This window comes from Juglans microcarpa x Juglans regia, chromosome 4S, assembly GCF_004785595.1.
Source record: "Juglans microcarpa x Juglans regia isolate MS1-56 chromosome 4S, Jm3101_v1.0, whole genome shotgun sequence".
Lineage (NCBI taxonomy): Eukaryota > Viridiplantae > Streptophyta > Magnoliopsida > Fagales > Juglandaceae > Juglans > Juglans microcarpa x Juglans regia.
Genome location: NC_054601.1, coordinates 11,977,328 through 11,998,741, shown reverse-complemented (window position 1 = coordinate 11,998,741; position 21,414 = coordinate 11,977,328). Strand labels below are relative to the sequence as shown.

The 21,414-nt window shown below is 32.8% G+C and overlaps 1 protein-coding gene across 6 annotated transcripts; it reads right to left on the bottom strand.

Moving 5' to 3' along the window:
* Positions 1-1,135: 1,135 nt before the first annotated feature.
* Positions 1,136-9,089, bottom strand: LOC121263630 (nodulin homeobox). 6 transcript variants are annotated; one of them, XM_041166638.1, is made up of 17 exons: positions 8,937-9,089; positions 7,684-7,738; positions 7,370-7,498; positions 7,089-7,247; positions 6,610-6,693; positions 6,404-6,532; positions 5,933-6,151; positions 5,334-5,465; positions 5,109-5,204; positions 4,312-4,473; positions 3,676-3,967; positions 3,455-3,580; positions 3,306-3,375; positions 3,053-3,116; positions 2,144-2,695; positions 1,937-1,971; positions 1,136-1,804 (listed from the first exon to the last, which is right to left on the bottom strand). In XM_041166638.1, exons 2-17 carry the CDS (start codon positions 7,726-7,728, stop codon positions 1,261-1,263), a joined length of 2,838 nt encoding a protein of 945 aa, XP_041022572.1. In that variant the 5' UTR covers positions 7,729-7,738; positions 8,937-9,089; the 3' UTR covers positions 1,136-1,260. The 6 variants fall into 6 exon arrangements, with proteins under 6 accessions (XP_041022572.1, XP_041022573.1, XP_041022570.1 ...); XM_041166639.1 differs by having other exon boundaries at positions 7,370-7,495; XM_041166636.1 differs by lacking the exon at positions 8,937-9,089 and adding an exon at positions 8,729-8,882.
* Positions 9,090-21,414: the final 12,325 nt, after the last annotated feature.

Below are 21,414 nucleotides of genomic sequence, written 5' to 3'. Positions count from 1 at the left end.
TAAAAAAAGTATTTGTATTTTGGTTTTTTCATAATAATTATAATAAGTTCCACAATAAGTAACAAACACAGCAATGCAATTTCAATCAATATCGAAAATAAGTTATATGATATTTCTTTTTTGTTACTATGATCTATAGATTCTCTATCTATATCCAATCCCAACAAGGATAGAACCGGTTGTTTGAGTGCATTTTTTCCTTTTCTATTAGTAAAGTTGTCAAAAGGTGAAACTCATGTAATAATAGTATATTAGGAAGATGAACAAGGCACGACAAGCCGGCACGAATTGATTCATCATGATGAAACATGAGCCGTTCATTCGTTAGGGACGGTCGTGTTTACCAACCAATTTGTAAATCAGAAAACCCTAGCCAGCATTGATAGAAGTATTCATAATTCCCTTGGGGTTATTTTGGGTGAATTTTTAAGTTCTAGTATGAATGGATTCATAAAGCACACATGAATTTAAAACCGTGAGATGAAAATATTATTCGAGTTTTTTAACACAGTTTTTGTCGAAGCAAAATCTTCAAGAAAAATACTATTCATTGGGTACTTGTGAACTTGAAAATGATACTAAATTTTGATGCTCAATTTTGAATTCTGGGCCGAAATGGCCCACCATTCTTTAGTGACCTGCTTGTTCCAGTCCATTAGGTACCTTATATTGGGCCTTTACTCTACACTCAGTCCAAGTAATTTTTTTTTTTTACATGCGCACTCTTGAGTGAACTCAATGGCAGGGCCAAAAATTTATCTAGAGGGGGCAGACTTATACTATCATATATGATAACATAAAAAGGATCGAACACAAATAATAATTGCAAACATGAAAAAAATATCAACATGTTCATCAACTTGAGGCACATCATGGTTGTAACAGATTATGAATGAAGTGATATCAAAACATTACATTAGATGATGTTACATGTAGCTGGAGAGTGTGATGCATCCTCTTTTATTATTTTCTAGTTTTGTTAAGTTTAAATGCCAAGAACCAAACTATATGGTTCACACAATCTCCAACACAATCATGAGTCATCTTTGATTTGGTTGAAGGAGTTCCATAGCCCGTGGGTGTAACCCCCTGCACATTACTCGTCTGAAAATATTGGTAAAAAAGAAGCCAAAAATTCAAATTGAACCTATCTCTCTTTTTTTGGGCTAAACTTATTCATAATTCCTGTCTAAAAGATGTACAGTTTACAGATTGAAAGTAAAAGGAGCTCTCACCGCAGCCATCTAAGAATCCGTACACTCATTGAGGTCGAAGAGTGAAGATTCTACTTAAATCCCACAGCACTCTCATTACCCCAATCTTTATTTCAGCCTCTTCAAAGGAGATGCCAACAGCTTTAGAAGCGTAAGGAAGAAGAGCAGCACTCTCAACCTTGAGTTCATAAACATCCAGAACACATGCCTTTTGATCTTTCAAATTCCATCCATTCCACTCACCGTGCACCTGATACACTATTCCCTTACCAAGCTCCTCTCCTTCCATATCTACAAACATTACGTACTGACCTGGTTTGCACTGGACAAAATCTGCCCGGCCGACAACAATTAAGTTCGTCTGTGCAGTATGAGAGCTTTCGCCATTACCAGTTCCCAAGATGCTTTCAGGATCTCTGTCGGCCTTTCTTGGGGCATAAGAATCTTCACCAGGACTCTCAGGTGAGCCATTGTACCTCCCTAGTCCTGGCTCACTTTGCTTGTCTGGAATAGCATTTTCAACCTCCAGTGATGCACGGACAGCCTTAGCTGCGCGTGCACGGGCAAGCCTGACTTTCCGATTGTTTAGCCTGTTGATAATGCATAAAGCTTAATGAGTTTCCATGACAAAGAGAAAGTACAAAAATCTCTGGGATATACACACGCCCCATATATACACATACGAATTCCAGGTATAGGTGTGGATATGAAGGCTTCCTCACCAGTTTTTAAGCTGTGCAGATGTAACCTTCGAACCCTGGAAAACACAATGTAGGAACTTCTTAGGCATGTGTTATTGCAGGAACAGGAAAAAAAAAAAACCTAATCACCATGGAGGGAAGGGGGGCTGGGGCTGTTTTGTTGGGTGGGCGGGCGGGTGTGTGTGTGTGTGTGAGAGAGAGAGAGAGAGAGAGGTGCATGTGACATACATGAACACTTATTTTATGCGCCCATGATTGTATCGAAGCTGCATTTCTCTGCATGTCAGGCTCGTCTAAGAGAGCCCTCTCGATCATTGTCATCTGTTTATCATTCATTAAAGTTCGCTTCCGTTTTCTCTGCTGCTTTTCTTCACAATGAATGGTTTTGACCTGTTTGTCCTCTGTATCTCCTCCAACTTCACTTTCATTTATCTGCTCACTCTTTTTTAGGAACTCACCATTGTACATTTGATCAACATCATTCTTTCCTCTAGTGGAACATGTATCTGAACCACTGGTTTCAACATTCTGAACATCTCTGTGGATCTTCATCAAACCTTCAGATGCTCTCACACCAGATATACCTTTACCTTCTCTTGTATCTTGCATTATTGCAACATCAACATGATCCACATGCCCACTTTTGAGGTAAAACTGGTCCATTTCTTGGAATGCAGAATCCTCAAACATTTCCTCCTTTGAGTTACCATGTCTGTCATTGAGATTTGGAGGTTCCTTTCTCTGTAAAAGTGACGAGTATCCCTCTGGACTCTGTGCCTCCTATCAGGAATAAACTTTACTTCCTCAGGTCACTATGTTGAGAACACATTACATCACCAAACTCAATAAGCCAATGTGAGAATCGGATAATTTATGTTATTTCAAAATTTAGGACACCTGTATGGTATTCAATTCTAAATTCAGGTTGTATGGCCAATAAAGTTGCATTTTGTAAAATGGTATTCCCCTGATGATGTTTGCTGATCTTGAATAAAGAAAACGTATCCCAAGGTATTTGTATTTTAGAAAATGGCATATATTGTACAGTGCATTTAACTTTTCTTTAAAAAAATGACTTTTTATAGTGAAGAAATGCTATGAAACAAAGTGAAAATAACTGAAGAAAAAAATTTTTACTTGCACTTGATTTTCTTCAAATTCAGCAGAAGTAATTAGCGGTTGCAATTGGTTAAAGAATATCCTGCAATAAAAAAAGGGATAAAAGATTAACTGCGTTCCAAAGTTAGTAAAGTCAGGGAGAAGATGTTGCAACACTATTAATAGATGCATGTTAAACCTATACATGCAAAAAAGAACTAGAAAAATGAAATCTTAGTAACCAAGTGAAAAAATCCGGGAGAAAAGAAATGTTGGGTTAGGTTTAAATAACCTTAAGAGCTGTACATCTTCCTCGTTCAAAAAGTTGGGAATTAAAGATTCTGCATGACTTAACAACGACCCTACACAAACAAGTTACCCATTAGGAATGAAATAACATCTACGATCAAGTTTTCATTAAAAAAAGTATATGGTAATTACGCAGGTTCCTGTAAACATTGGCAGCCTTTGGAGCATCAGAGCTAAAGGAAAATCCTGGAAATGATTTAGATAAATCCATATGTAAGCATTCTAGAAACTTGTGAAGAAAGAGGTTCCTCTCCTGCTCTGTGGATAAAGAGAGAGGTTTTGTTAACGTTGCTAAGAAACAATGGTATATAGTATATACCGCCAAAACCTGTCAAAGAAAATAAAGAACCAACCTTCACAGATAGTGGGATTAAAACAATGAAGATTTGCAATTATTTTGATGAATAATGAGGTTCTCTGATGTTCATAAGAAGCCCGAGGTAAGCTTATAGGAATCAAAGTAAATTCCAAATTGTTTTCATTCGGACAATCCAATGATGAAATATTATCCAAAACCCATCCAGCTGCTGCAAATGAATCATACTCGAGAGTAGAATCGACTTCCCTTGCTGGGAGATCAGAACAACACCAACTGGATATAAAATCTCCATGAGGAAGCGATAATATTGCAGTCAGAACTTCAGTCTGGGTGGACATAGAGAAGATATAGGCGCAAAACCATTAGAACAGACACTCTTATGGCAAACACATAACCTATGTGAACTTTATGCATCATCATAGCTCGAAGTCACTTCAGAACTTTCAAGAAAAATAATAATAATGATGATGATGATGATGATGATGATAATAATCATAATATAATTTATTGAAAGATACGTGATCTCTTATAAATCGAGCAATTGTATAACCTCTATGATCTCCAAAATTGTCAAACCACAAAGGTATTCTCAAAAGTTACAGAGGTAATACATAAAAAGTACAAAATGGCACAACAGTTCTAAACTACCGAGCTGATAGCATTAGCTTACAAAGTATATCGTGATGTAACATTGAAAGTTAGTATCATCTGAGAATATGTCAGCTAGGCGCATCACATTGAGTTGGAAAAACCCCATGGGGTAAGTTCTGTCAGAGCAAGCAGCAAGATGTTTGGGATCTCTGCTGAGCTCGGTCTTCAATAACCCAAAAACCTACATCATGGAAACAGTAGTGAATAAGAAAGCATTTGATGGTTATAGGCTTTAATCAAAGAAAAGAGTATCCACAATAACAGTTGACTGATCAAGAAGTGCGCTAGCAACGCTTGCATAAATGCAGCATGCAGAGTGCCAATAAATGAGGTTGCCCAAGGGTTGACAATAGAAAAGTTTACCACTATAGAAATTATGACATCTTTTGGTAGGAACTCAAAAAAACATAAGAAATGATTGGTCTACAAATAGATTTAAAAAAATAAACTTACAAATTGACGTGGCTTGATGTGGTACGTCAGATTGTAGATCTATTTTTAGTGTAAAGTATATATGATGTATTATATCAAGTCATATAAGTTTGTAAGTTTATTTTTGTAAGATCTCTTTGTAGATCTAGCTCTTGTAAAAAAAACCAACAACTTAGGTGACATTTCATACCCAAACCACATTATTATAAGAAAGTGATAATCATGTTGTCAGTATAATTTTTGTGTAGTAATCTCCCAGCCAAAAACAGTGAAAAAGGTTCATCCACTGGTTAGCCATTGCAGAGTATGCCACAAACCATGTGCAAGCAGTTTAAATGGGCTATGAGAAAAATATCCCACTCTCAGAATACAACATTGACTAACCTCTGAAGCTACAGATTTTGCCAACTGGAGACTTCCTGGTGAACTAGAAACTTCATCCAGGTAAGAGATGCTTTCTGCTTCACATAGATTCAACAGCTACAAAATAGGAAGTTCATGATTAGTTTAATAAATTAGTTTTGTTTGAAAATGTAGCGTAAAACAGGAAGCTAAATCTCAAGCCTCAGAGTAGAAGTTAGCAGTATCTTTTTCATCACTAGGACTCACAATTGCTAGAAATTTAGCTTTCAGCCTAGATACAGCAGCCAAAATTCTGGAGGACTCTACAAAATGAGGTGTGGCAGTTAACTTCAAGATGGCTTGAGCAAGAAATAGAATACCACCCTTTTTACATAGTTCCTGAAATAATACCAGAACCAGAATTTTAACATGATAAGAATGCATGTGAATAATCTTACAAAGCCAACTAAATGAACATAAATACAATTGACAGATAATCTTTGTTTTTTTTTATAAGTACAATTGACCGATAATCTAATAAGGACCCATCGAGCTTTCTTTCTTGAAAACATATTATATGATCTTGAAACTTGTTTCATAATTGCTCAAATCTCAACAATGATTTTGTCAGCCAAATAACAAACTTGGCATTTTAAATCTCTCACTGCCAACCTGCTCTTGCTAGTAAACCATAGTAAAATGCAGTAACCACAAAGTGATATCTAGTCATGCTTCTGATTTGAAAACATGATATAATAATCTTCATCTCTTTCCCTATTTAGTGAGTGATACACCATAGAAGAGACACCTCCTAGCATATCACTTCGCAGAAAAGATATGGAATAAGATTGTTCTGGCTTAGAAACCTTATTCCTGAGTAGGCGCTCCAGAAATAATTTTTGTTGGCATAGTGACTGAAGAAACTGTACAGAAGCCTCACATTGCTGGCAGATATAGTTAACTATTTGTTCAGCAGTCAGACTTGATTTCATGCATAAATCAGGATGTTCCTCTGACAGCTTGATTTTGAGAAACCTAATGGCTACAAATATTGCTCCAAAAGCAGCATCTATAAAAATGTCAACCTGCCACAGAAAGATTCATGATCACTGACCGCATATATGCATAGCCTTCAGATCCTAATAGGGGAAAATAAATCTAGCAAGAGTAGAGATAATAACCAGAAACTAATTAAAATGTAGCTCAACTGATGGAATAACAAAAGTAAAAAGAAAATGCATTAACATGAAGACATTAGCTTTAGAAAGAGATTGTTTCAAGTGAAACCTAGAATGAGTGAATAGCATCTTAATCAAATCATATTGTGTAAATTGTACCTTAGGGTGTGCAAGCAATACATGGACAAGATCTGGAAATTGCGAAGATATACATCCTGTCAATAGATTTAGACTGCATGCCACCAGTGCTGGATGCACAATGGGCATAGGACCAAACATAAGGGTGTCCTACATCATGAAAGTAAGTCTAAATAAAAATATATAATACAGTAGATAGACCCCTGAAGAAGAAGATATTGGTAAACCTGCTTATAACCCCCGAGAACAATTAGCAAATAAAACACCAGGTCAAGTAGCTGCTCGGACACTTTTACATCATCAAGCAAAATCTGAAACCATCGTTCAAATACAAGAATCAGGAGACAATTATTTTCTTCTCACTCATAAAATATTGTTCATACCATTTAGAACACCACCTAGTTTAGTACTGTTCCTCATCAATTAAAGTTAAAAATGATGAAAAAACCTCCTAAAACCTTGATGCATGACATACTGTACTCCAAAACCCCTTTCTCCCATCCTTTTTTCCTTATTTTAAAGTATCATGAGCACCATCACATAAAAAGTGGGAGGACTAGCTGCTTAGCAAATCCATCAAATCTCAACAGATATTGGTGGAAAGTGTGATACTGTGTGAAGACCTCTATGCATAAGAAAAAAAACACAAAACTATTATGATGAAAACAGAATAAAACAGAAGTTTGTCGATAACTACTACAAGAACCTGCTCAAGTTTAGCTTGTCGAGGTGCTAAATCACATAATGAATGCAAGAGGCGTATGCCGGATAACAAGTATCTGAACAGGGCTTCATCTCTGTCAGCTGACATAAGCACTGCAATAAGATGTAAGGGAAGAAATCCTGCAAGCTTTTCCATATCAATCTGAAACAGAACATAATTTAATATCTGACACATTAATAAAAGAGTAAAAACAGGAAAGCATATTGATGGCAATAACGACACTGACGCTGATAGTGGGTGATAATGGTGATTCATCGTCTCACCTTAATCAACGAGTTTTTTTCTGTGCGGTAGTGAATAGTAAAGTTTTCAGAGTCCCGCAGCAGCTTATGAAGTTCCTGAGAGCTAAACCCATGCAGCTCCTTCACTGCTGAAATTAAGTCAATGACCTGCTGATGCAAATAATTTGAGCGATATTCATACTGGGGGCAGGGGATGATTAACAGAGACATTTTCAATTTGAAATTTAAAAAAAAAAAAAAGAATAAAAGGTGAAATACTTCTCTAAAGCAAACAGGTTATTAGGAAAAAGGGGTTGGGGTTTCCAACCAAGTTTGATTCAAGTTGGATTACTTACAGATGCAAAAGAACTGCACGATGGTTCTTCTATAGCAAGCCTCATTCTTGAAAATCTAGAGCCAAGGAAAAATACATGAGATAAACAGACAAAGTTTACTATAGTGCACTAAGGAAGGCTAAGAGATTGAACACGTCGAACCCTCTACAAGGAATAAAAGGTGACAGCAGACAATTGGACCATATACAAGCTTCTCGTCATGGAAACTTCAAATGGATAAAATATTTGGTACAAAAATTCCCAGCCCTCTCCACTTATCAAATGATGAATATTAACCATCTCAGAACTTGAATCAACAATTTATTGAGAACATCAGATTTTTACCATATGCTAGCATGTCCATGGACCATGATGACTTTTGAACCTAATCTTCAACACATAAAAACTCCACGGGTACCCATCCATAGATTTCATCCCATGTCAAACAATCAAGTGGAAATGAAACTAGCTCTATCACTATCCCATGCGCTTACAAAAATACACACGTTGGATGCATATGTAAATATAGATGCTCTATAAAAGAATATTTTGTTGGGATTGAGATGTTGGATGCAACATGCAGAAAGCACAGAACTCAGGAGGTCCTAAATCACTATTTATTCTATTTAAGCACTACAAAACAGAAGATTCAAGTCAAGTTTGTCTACACTATGTTCAAGGAGATTATTTAGCATCTGAGAATAATTTTTGAATTCTTTGTATTATAGGCAAGTTACAGAGAGCATTCTGAAATGCAATGCATTGGTTTGCATCAATTGGGAGTAGAGTGTAAAATTTAACTAGACAAAATAATTGCATTGCCAAAAATAATAATAACTAAATCAGAGGGAAAATATTGAAAATTAATCGTGTGAGTCTGAAATGCAGAGAAACCATAAAAAATAACCCCACATTTAAAAGCCCTAGTTCTGAAGTTAGCAACGTGAATTGGAGACTAAAACCCTACATATGCAAAAGACTTGAAGAGACAAACTACATGAATCGTACGGTACAAATGGAAGAGTAAAAGCTTGAATATCTATATATTCAAGTTCAGAAAGCTGACCTGAGAACCGTATCGACGAGCATCGAGGACAAATTTTATTAAATGCAGCCAAAAAATTCATATGAAAAGCGTTGAATTCGCGGGTGTTTTTGAAGAAGTGTGCACCAATGACCAAAGAGAGAGATTTAAGGCCGCACACACACACACACATATATAATGAATTAAACCAATTAAAATCAATTATGCAATTTCCATATTAGTGAGTTACCAAATGTTCAATCCCCGAATAGCCTGTAGATTCGATGAAATGATTTTAGAATGAATTCCAATACACAGCAAATTCGTCATTTTTTGGGTATATGAGAGAGAGAGAGAGAGAGAGAGAGAGGATATCTTGTTGTGTACCTTAATTCTTACTAAAATAAGGATTAAAAGTGAGTAACAAGGGATCCATTTGTATCCATTTTTTTCCAATTTGATATGGACAAAAAATTAAAAAAAAAATATTAATCTAAAAAAATATGCTAATCATCCTCACACAAAAATACTTGCTTACACATTCTCTTTTCAATTTAGAAATTGAAATTGGTTTCTACTTTGTAAACTTTGTAATAATTTTTTTTACTATTATTTTATTATGTTCATACGACACGATAGAGTTAACAATATTGCTCTGTTTGGATTCAAAACTCACATCAATTCATCTCATCTCATCATTACAACTTTTTCAAACTTCTACACAAAATATAATAAACAATTCAGATTTTTCAAATCTCAAAATAATAATAATATTAAAAATAATATTTTATTCAATTCATCTAAAATTATCTCAACTCTTCTAAAACAATTCATCTCAACTCATGCTTTTTAATGAGAATTAATCTAAAGATAGACTATTTAACAAAATTCTAAGGTGTTAGTATTAGTAGAATAATTTATAGAATGGTAACACAATTTCTTATATTAGTCTTTGGAGAAAGATATTCACAAGAGCTAGTCTTATAGAGTTTCTATATCTCATTTTGTAATTGTTGGTATAAAATGTATGCTATTGATATAATATAAATGCGTGCACATCTATCCAACCTTATGAATATGCCATCCATGAGGTGTATAATTCTTTGTTGCTTATAAAAAGAAAGAGGAGGACCATCCTCTAAACCTATATCTATTGGTGAATGATAAAACTAAACACTATTTACTACAGGAAAAGTCTTCTTGTAAGCGAGTTCGCGTACCAAACTGCGTACCGATACTGACATGTAAGACATCCGTTTAATAAAATAGTACGAATTGAAGAGGAAATGATTTTTAAGAGATAGCAGACCTTATTCTTCTCTCAAAATTTTTCTTCTTTTATTTTTCTTTTCAATAAAAAAAGCCATATCAGAGTCGATATGTGGTTTGACACACCAAACCGTTTATACCTAGCAAGACTGTTTACTAAAACACATTGAATTAAATATGCGAAGTACTCACTCTCATCTAAATATAATATACAATTTCTATATTTAACTCTATCACTATTAATGGTTTAAGCATGGTGCATATACAAAAATGATAGAAACACATACATTTTCACAAGCTCTGCACAGGTACAAATTGTGAAAATGCCCATAAATGCATGACTGCTCGTACATATACACCATTTCTTTATCTAACAAGATTAGGAGTAAGGCCAATCTTTTCATAGAGGCACCATCTTTTTCTTTTTATTCGTCACCAAATAGGCCATCTATCGACATGGAAATGCAGAAAAGACTGGAGTTGAATTTGCATGATGGTGACAATTATTAATCTTATTCTTAATCAATATATCTTTTTAATACCAAACAAATTAAGTAAGCACTTCTATCCTCATGATTTGAAAAAAAAAAAAAACATCAATAAAACCTTATTTTCAAACATATTTTTAGTTCTGACATTTCTTATTTGTTTCAAAAGTACAAGGAAAACATAACACATGCATGATGTTTTAACAAGCCCCAATACTTTGATAAACACAACGGGAAAACAAAAAAACGACCACTAAAACCTTCCAATCCAAACATGCCCAAATTAATTTCCGGAAATTGGGTTATTAAAGAGACAAAAGTACTCCCAAAAAGCAAAAAACAAACAAGTGTTGCATATGTATGTATAAGAAATGCATACAAATAAAAATATATAGTTAATTAAATAGAAATCGGTGGCTTTTCATATATAAGAATATTGTTGGAATGGAAATTTCAAATACCTCATGGCTGGTAATATTTGCATTCCAAGTACTCTTTAAACCAAGCTGTTGATCTCCTTTCCTTTTCTCTAATTCTCTTTCAACATAGGTTAAGAGAAATATTAACATTGATTCATATATATGAGTTCGGTTCGATTGAGTTTCAATTAGAACTAGATTCGTTAGATTGACGTTACTAAAGTTATATATGGGACATGTGGTCCAAATCCACGGGTCCAAACTATTTCCCATATATATATATATACACACGTACACACATATTCCACATTAAGTAGGAAAGAAAATGATTATTATTTTTTTCTTCTTGTGTCACATAGATTACAAGGTAAATATTTATCTCATTTACTTTATTTCCCATTTTTAGTGGAATAAACGACCCTCCTGCATGCTTCTCCACGTACGCTCTCTAGGCGGCCGGTGGCTGGCGGCCGCCATGATCATCGATCGGGGTATATATATAATATAGTTGATGACTCGATGCAGGCATGTTCGAGAAAATGATATGATCAATATAATATTAATGCAATGCATAAATGGATCGAGTTCTTCATAACCAGCTTGGATAATATTAATATTTTAATTCTAGCTTATTATGCTAACAATTAATCTCTAATATTGGTGGTAATTTTAGAAAACATATATAATATATCAACCTAAGACACTTTTTCTTTTATTTTCTATTTTTTTTCCTTTCAACGTACATACAAAAAATATTTACTTATCTACCATAAAAGGAAAAAGAAAAAAATGATAATTAGATACTCTTTGACTTATTTCACTAAAACATGATAAGGGTACCTTAAAATAATTAATATATATTAGCTATATTTAGCCACAAAGTAGAAATAAACATGATATAATTAATACATGTAGTAATTAGATTTTCATGATCAACAAGAAAACCAAAGGTAAAATACTGGCCGCATGGAGAGGTACTGTGAAAAGAAGATATCGATCAGAACGAACAAGAAAATATAACAGGAAGATCAAGAAGACGCATATATATATATATATATATATATGTAGAGATCAAGAGAGAAATATTAGTGAAGGATTAGGAAAGAAAAGCATGCTGAGGAACAAATTAATTAATTAGGCAGTAGTACTTTACAAATTATAATATCAGACTAAATATTATTGAATATTGATCAGTACTACTTACATGTTTTTTTAGGGAATTTGGTTTATTATTATTCTAATATATAGAAATATATATAGCTAGCGAGGCAACTAATGATTCTAATAGGAAAAGAAAACTAATTATGATTCAAGCCAAGAAACACGTACGGCAGCCATTCAAGCCAAACTAATAATGATTCTCGAGAGATGGAGAAGCTGAAAGAAAAATATATATGGTAGGCAGCCATGTTCACTGTATATAAGAAACTTGAATATTTATCTCAAGTTATTTGTAACCAAAATAAACTCATTTTAACTAAAAATAATGAGTCGTAGGAACAGCAGTCTTCTATATCTTGTAGTAACGTTCTTCTAATAGGCTTAGACTCTAGAATGCTGGCCTTTCTCCTTTCGCAAGTCTCTTAATTTCTATTGATTTACTAGCTGCGGATGCCGCGGCTTGATCAAGCAGTACCTTTGCTCGCTCATTGCTAACCTTGCATGCATGGCATCTAATTTTGAGGATCCGTACTCAGGATCATGCATAAAACCAAGCTGGTGCATGCATGTTCTATTTTTGGAAGTAGAGATCGAGAACGAAATTATTGTACTAGCTGCTCCCACATACAACTTGTCCATCCAATATCCTATATATATATATATGTATATATGTATATATGGTACCGTGGGTTTGCACGAGCTAGATGCCTAGCTAGTTCAAGTTCATGCACTTTCAAATCCCGGAGATGACACACTTGTGGTTTCTTAATTTTAATAAAAAATTAAATATTGATTTCCCGCTTTGTTCCAAAGATGATGGCACCAATTTAGCCCTATTTCTAAAGTAGTTCTCATAACCTCAAAAGGCTATTAATTGTTTTGCTACAGTCTTCAAAATGGATTCATGTTATAATAAAAAATTCTCCAACTTTCTCTATTTTTGCAAAAAATACAAAATTTCTTGGATACTAAAATGGAGTTATGATAGGAATGGTGATATATTGATTTGTCATTGGTTCATCAAGTGGTGGGACATATATCCCCACACGCAAAATGCATGTCATTGATAATGTTGCCAAATATTTTCCTCAAATTGCTCTAGATCTGAAGAACATTGAGGAATTTCCACCTGTTAAACAATTGGCTTTGCCCGAATATCCAATTACTCAGGCCACTACTTTTGCCAAACATAAACCTTCTACTTCTGCTAAAACTGATAAGTCCAGAAAATCCTCTGAATCCAAGGAGAAGAACCTACTCCAAGGACTAAAGAAAAATGATTTGATTTATTTGTTGAAGAAGTCCTTACAGGACGATGATAATAATTATGATGATGTGTCAGATGCATCCTCTGAAGCTTCTGTTAGTGATCCTTACAGTAATATATTTGGACATAATTCAGAAGACACTCAAAGGTTATCATATGACTGATCTATAGGCACAAGCCAACATATTTACTCTCTCACAACTACAGCTTGCTCTATCAAAAGCACCTCCAAGAGACTACCGCCTCTGAAAAGATGCTTATTTGTCTAATGCTTTTCTAACAAGATTCCAATTTCCCTCTCAAAAATGCTGCTGAGTGGGTCAATAATTGTTATTGCAAGAGCACTGAAAAGATTTTGATGCTTTTGCTTTGCTTTACGACTTTTGCTTTAGTACTTTACGACTATTGAAATAATTGTAAAGGCGCCTCCTTGATCTATAAAAGGAGAACCTGGCTTCAGAAGAGGCATCAACTTCTTCTCCCATCCCTCCTTCACACCACCTGTTTCTCTAAGAATACCACTTGAGTCAATAAGAATACCATTTCTCCTACCTTTCTGATAATATTTTGTAAGTTGTTTTACTTTAAGTAAACATCTATTATTTCTCTTACTTTCATCTTTCATTTATCATTTATTTCTATTTGATTCCACTTATTTGGTTCTGCTTTCATTGTCATTTACTTCTAGTCATCTGGTCCTCGTACTTACTTTCACAATTTACTTACTTTTAGTTCATTACTCTTTCTAGTTATCTGGTCCCTTCATTACTTCCAATTCATTTACTACTACTCTTTCCAGTTATCATTTACTTCCGCCCATTACTTTCAGTTATCATTCACTCCCGCTTCCTTTTCGTATCATAGCCAAGTATTTGGCTGCTGGTAGATGATTTATATTTGTTCACTTCAACTCATTAAGTAATCTCCCAATCCTTCCTTCTCACCTACTCTAATAATGCTCAGATCTTGTCTCTATTGGTGCCACTTTAGTCATAAAGTGAATTTTGAGGACCTGTGTGTAAGACCTGTTTTGCTAGGAGAGCGTTAGGGCATGGGTTGGTAGACAGTTGGCTAGAGTCTGTGTTACAAAATGCAATAGGAACAAGAATATAGACATTATTAGTAATTGTTAAGTTTAGGCTTTGATCGATCTCAAGATGAATAGAATATTTAGATCTAATTCATCTATTAGTTCTAGATCTAGTAAACCTTCTGATATTATCAATGAGGAAGAACTCTCTGTTGAGGAAACTGATAACATTGATTTCAACAAATGGAGTATTCCAAAGATTGATGTTAAATCTATTTACAAAATTGGTTGGAGTCAATTTGTCTTTAAGACTGAGTTCAATGTTAAAATAGTCGAACAAACCTATGCTATTTTAAAAACATAAAAAATGTTGTCTATTTAACAGAAAATTTATTCAAGATTTCCTAATAAAAGGTTATAAATTTCTACATATTGGTTCTATTCAAGTTGTTGTTAAACCTCTCACGAGGAAAAACATCAATACTTCTATACTTCTTTGTTTAAGAGATGCTAGATTCAAAAAATTTGAGAATAGCATACTCGGAATGATTAAGTCATACTTATTTGGTGGTACTGTTCATTTTGATTGTTTTCCTAATTTGACTCTTGCTTTGGATGATTCTAATATTCTTAAAACTTTAACTTTAAATATTTTGACATCTATATATGATATGAAAGAAGGTAGCACGCCTCTTGCTATAGTTTATCATATTTATTATTGTGTGCTAAAAACTAATTTGAATCCCAAAGCTATTTTAAAATCTGAAATAAAACTTTGTTAATAAAAAGTTCTACTATTGATATTAATATTCAGGTTCCATAAATGATTTCTTATAAAGATATTACTCTTCCTAATGAATGGGCTTTGGAACATCAAGTTCTGCCTGCTAAAGTTATTTTTGATGAACTTAATCTTGATTATATTCTACAATATTTGAATGGTACTATAAAAAAGAGTTTTGATCAACCTCTAGTTAATAACAAAAGAAAAAATTCTTTTGCTGGAACTAGAAGTTATTTGCTAGATCTATTGCTAATAATCCAGAAAGAAGAGACCAAAATTTTAGAGACTTTCTAGAAGACTCAGTCAAAACTGTTAAGCCTGATCTAAAATTGAAAGGTGTTTCTACCTTTTCACAGGTTACTTCTGCTTATTATACAACCAAAGATACGAAATTACATAAAAGTAAAGCCATAAAAAGAAAAACTGATAAAGAAGAAGAAGGCACTTCTTTTTTATCACCAACAACTTTAGATATGGTTGCTCTTATTCATCATAGTCAATTATTTGTGATTAATAGAACTTTTAAAATTAATTTGATTGCTTTATATGATGAATATAGTTCTGTTAAAAACCGTGATAAGAGAAAATCTTATCAAGCTACTTTCTCTGATCCAGAAAAATAACGTATTAAACGAAAATAGAAAGAAAAGATGTATGCTCTACAAAAGCATATATTATTCTTTGACTTTATTGAAAATTATTATGTTTCTAAAAATAGTTTATATGTTGTTAAAACAAATTTTGTCAAGAAAGAATGGAAAACAATGGTTAAATCTAGCCGCTCACATTTGGAGACAATTATTATTTCTCACAAATGAGCAGAAATAAATGCTTATCCTTTTAAGATATCCAATGTTGATTCTAGTGCCACTACTTTTATTGCAACCAAAAAGATTATTGAGCAAAATAATTTTGTCAATAAAACTCTTTATATTATTGGTCAACAACTAGACTGTATTGAAGAAAAGGTTGAAGGCCCTATTTCTGCTCCAGTCATTAAGCTTGAAAAACTTTTGATTATTTTGCAGATAAGGCAAGGTCCCAAGACCTTTTATCTATGCTTAAAACTACAAAGGTAAAGAAGTTATTTTTGGTTTTTCTATGGAAGAGTCATTTGATTCTAATTCCTCTATTAATGAAGATATTGTCTTACTTGAAGAGAATTTTGAAAAACCTGGTATTAAATAATTTTCTTCAAAAAAACATAATCCTATGAGTTTTACAAAGATTTGATACCCTAAATCTACTCCTCTTGATTTACAATTTGAAGAAAGATTTTTTCAAATTCAATTTTCTATTTCTGCTGATAAATTGTATGAATGGAATATTGATAGATTATCTAAACAAGAAATCTTTAATAAAATGAATCAAATGTCTATGGTTGCAAATGCATATGTTAATAACAAAAGTCTTAGACAAACTGACACAGTTGATTTATTAACTACTGGATTCTCTAGTATGCTTCGTCATTGATGGGACAAACATTTCTCTGGTGACTCTAGATAAACCATTAGGAATGCTGTCAAATATGATGATAATGACATGCCTATCTTTGACCAAACCATAGGAAGGGGTATCCCAGACGGTGTTAATACTTTGATTTATACTATTGTTAAACATTTTGTTGGAACTCCCTCCAATATTACTAATTGCATCAATGATTATTTAAATAATCTGAGATACCATCAAAATTCTGATTAGAGATGGTATCAAGATGTATTTCTTTCTAGAGTTATGCTTAGGGAAGATAGTCAAAAACCCTATTGGAAAGAAAAATTCATTGATGGATTACCTCCTTTATTTGCTCACAAAGTTAAGGATGAACTTACTAATATCTCGGGACTTCTTAATTATGATAATTACACATATGGTGATATCATAGGTAATTATTATAAGTATAATTAAGAAAATTGGTATTAGTATATGCAATGATCAAAAGATGTTTTGTCAACAGATGAAGAACAATAAGAAAACCAAATATGAAATGGAAAATTTCTGTGAATAATTTGGCCTTCCTTCTATTGCTCCTTCTGGGTAGAAGCACAAGCATTTTGACAAATTTACTAAAACTCACACCAAGAAAAGATTTAGTAAGCGTGATGATTTTTTATAAAAAAAACTTCTGATTTTTATAACAAAAGATATTCTTATAAGAAAAAGACTTTTTAGAATCCTACAAAAGGAAAATGTTTTAACTATGGCAAATATGGTCATTTCTCCAAAGAATGCACCAAAAAACCCAGCAAATTTCAAAACAAGTTTAATCAATTAAAACTTGATAACAATGATCATGAGGAACTAATTCAAATTTTAGAATTAAAATCCTCTAAATCCTCTAATATCAATGAGTTCAGTACAAGTGATTCTGATTATCACTCAGAGACAAAACTATCTGAATCTCCAAATATTAAGCTTGGCTGTAATGATTCTTGTTGTAAAATTTTAGGTTAAAACATTAATGTTTTAACTAAGGCCGAAAAACAAGAAAATTTGTTGTTAACTTTGATGAACCAATTTACTAATCCTGAGCTCAAAGAAAATTATCTTAAGAAGCTCATGAAAACCATGGTTCGACAAGAACTTGAGATTTCTAAGCAGAAAATTAGTTTTAAAGAAACTTTGGGAAGATTTGAAAAAACAAAATCCAAAGATATTTTTAATAATGATTTACAACGAGAAATCATTTCTATTAAAAAATAAATTGTTAATCTCAAAACTGAGATAAACAATATCAAATATGAAAATAGTTCTTTTAAACAAGAACTATTATGTTTAAAATTTGATAAATATTTTGATCAAGATATTCCTTTTGATAATGAGCAACAAAATGATGATTTAATTCTAGTTAAAAGGAAGTACCTCCTTCTGACAATAATCAAATTTGTTTGATCCATCTACCATTCCACCCAAATGGTTTTCTAAAGTAAATATTATTGTTTTTCATGAGTTTGAATTCACTGTGATTGCTATGATTGATTCTAGATTGAATATGAATTGTATCCAAGATTGGATAATAACTAGTAAGTATTATGAAAAATCTACTGAAAGACTATTTTCTGCTAACGAATCTCAGATGAAAATCAAATATGATCTTAATAATGCTCATGTCTGTCAAGATAATGTCTGCTTTAAAATTCCTTCAATAAATGTTAAAAATATGACTGATAAGGTCATATTAGGAATTCCTTTTATTTCATCTTTATATCTATTTATTTTCAGAAAAAGATGGCATTACTACTGACCCTTTCGGTCAAAAAGTAAAATTTAAATTTGCTTCCAAATTTGATACTAATATGAATGATTGTTTGAATTATTTGGTATTTGCTAAAACAAAGCATTGAATTTCCTACAACAAGAAATCAAATATAAAAAGATTGTTGAACAATTATCTGGTAAATTGTTACAATAAAAAATCAGTGATTTTAATAAATGGCTAGTAGATGATGTTTGTTCTAATCTTCCAATACTTTTTGACATAGGAAGAAACATGTTGTTACCTTACCTTATATTAAATATTTTTTTCTGAAAAAAAAAATATTTCCACTAAAACTCGACTTATTCAGATAAATAGTGAGACTTTAGAATTTTGCAAAACTGAGATTCAAGATTTGCTTTCCAAGAAAATTATTAGGAACAACAAATTTCCTTGGTCTTGTGTTGTTTTTTATGTTTAGAAAAATGCTGAGATTGTGAGAGGGACACCTCGATTAGTTATTAATTACAAACCATTGAACAAAGTTTTAGAGTGGATTATGTATTTTATCCCCAATGAGAATGATTTGGTTCATAGGCTCAGTAATGCAGTAGTCTTCTTCAAATTTGATATAAAGTCAGGGTTCTGGCAAATCCAGATTTGTGAACTTGATAAGTATAAAACTGCTTTTACTATCCCATTTGGTCACTATGAGTGAAATGTTATGCCTTTTGGACTCAAGAATGCCCCTAGTGAGTTCCGAAATATTATGAATGACATTCAACTCATTTAGACATTTCACCATTGTTTATATTGATGATGTTCTTATTTACTCAAAGTTTATTGATGAACATTGAAAACATTTGCATTCGTTTCTTGACGTCATTAGACGAAATGGTCTTGTTGTTTCTGCTAAAAAGATTAAATTATTTTAAACCAAAATTTGATTAATTGGTTATGATATTTTTTAAAGCAAAATTCGGCCTATCAATTGTGCTATTGAATTTTCTGATAAGTTCCCTGATATCATCCTTGATAAAACCCAATTACAAAGATTCATAGGTTCTCTTAATTATGTAGCTGAGTTTTACAAAGATATGAGGAAATAATGTCATCCACTTTTTGAGCAATAGTGTTTCAAACCTCCTCCATGAATTGATATCTATACTTTTATTGTTAAACAGATCAAGATACATGTTAAAACTCTCCCATGTCTTGGGATCCCTACTACTTCTTCGTTTAAAATTGTTGAAACAGAATGCCTCTAAAATTAGTTATAGAGACATTATGAAATAAGTTGTTTCACCAAGCTCATCCAAACAAATTGTATGCTTCAATTCAGGAGTCTGGAATACTGCACAAATTAATTATGTACTATTAAAAAAGAAATTTTATCTATAGTACTATGCATTTCAAAATTTCAAAGTGATTTATTAAACCAGAAATTTTTATTACCAATTGATTGTAAAAGTGCTAAATATATTTTAGAAAAAAATGTTAAAAATATTGCATCTAAATATATTTTGTCAGATGGCAAGTTATTTTAAGTGTATTTGATTTTGATATTAAATATATTAAAGGATCACAAAATTCTATTCCTAACTTTTTCACCCATGAATTCTTGCAGCAATCATGAGCAAGAAAAAAGACAAAGAAACGATTGTCACTTCTCCCCCAATTTCTGATCTTAAGCTTGTTAAACATGAGTTTGCTACTCCTCTCGAGAATGCTAACAAGTTTACTACTCTTAGTAGCATTCCTATTTTTAAACCTGCTTCATTTTTATCTGCTCTCGATACACCTTATGATCCTTATGCTAAGCCTCTTTCTTCTACCCAATATTACCCTGCTTCAAAAACTGAATATACTAAAATTTTTTATGCCCAAAACCAGTTCTACATTGAACCAAAGAAGGTCCATGTATATGGTTTCTTTCAAAACTGCTTCAGGTTATTTCCTCTCAGGTTTTCACTGGATTCCTTAGAATCCTGCTAAAAACCTCTAATATTATTTTGCTATCCTGGTACAAACAAAATCTCTGGTTATTAAGCCCATTTTTTTTTTTTATAAAACTAATAAAACCAAACTAATTTACCATAGTGCTTACATATTAAACATTGTTATTGGAGAAAAGTTGGAAACTCATCCCTATACTTCAAAGAAACTCTCTCATTCTGACATTTTTTACTCCTACTATGATTACATTGATGCCTAGTTCAAGTTCCTTCTGTTTCAAACCCCAAAGATGACGCACTCGTGGTTTCTTAATTTTGATAAAAAATTCAAGACTGATTTCCCGCTTTGGTTCTAGAGAAAGTGGCACCAATTTGACCCTATTTTTGAAATACTTCTTGATAAACTTCAAAAGACTATTAACTGTTTTGCTACAATCTTCAAAATTGATCGTTATAATCAGAAATTCCCATACTTTCTCCATTTTTGCAAAAAATACAAAGTTCCTTGGATACTAAAATGGAGTTATGATAGGAATGGTGACATATTGATTCGTTATTGGTACATCAAGTGGTCGGATAGATATCCTCACACGCAAGATGTCATTGATAATATTGCCAGAGATTTTCTTCAAACTGCTCTAGATCTGAAGAACATTAAGGAATTTCCACCTATTAAACAATCGGTTTTGCCCGAATATCCAATTACTCAGGCCACTACTTTCGCCAAACATAAACCTTCTGCTCAAATTGATAAGTCTAGAAAATCCTCTAAATCTAAGGAGAAGAACCTACTCCAAGGACTAAAGAAAAATGAGTTGATTTATTTGTCGAAGAAACCCTTATAGGACGATGATAATAATACTGATGCATGTTAGAAGCATCCTCTGAAGCTTTGTTAGTGATCCTCATAGTAATATATTTGGACATAATTCATAAGACACTCCAAGGCTATCAGATGACTGATCTGTAGGCACAGATTTACTCTCCCGCAACTACTACTCGCTTTGTAAAAAGCACCACCAAAAGACTACCGCCTCTGAAAAGATGCTGATTTGTTTGATGCTTTTCTGACAAGATTCCAATTACCCTCCTGCAAATGCCGCTGAGTACTAAAAAACTCCTAAAAATAAATTTCTTTCTTTTTCTTTGGATATTTTCTTCA

What these genes read in the sequence shown, in the direction of transcription:
- LOC121263630 (XM_041166636.1), bottom strand. Translation starts at nt 8,751, where the DNA reads ATGCTCGTCGATACGGTTCTCAG. An exon ending in CGCATAAAATAAGTGTTCAT is followed by an intron (nt 1,972 to 2,143) that starts GTATGTCACATG and finishes TGTGTTTTCCAG; the next exon opens with GGTTCGAAGGTTACATCTGC. An exon ending in TCTGCACAGCTTAAAAACTG is followed by an intron (nt 1,805 to 1,936) that starts GTGAGGAAGCCT and finishes CATTATCAACAG; the next exon opens with GCTAAACAATCGGAAAGTCA.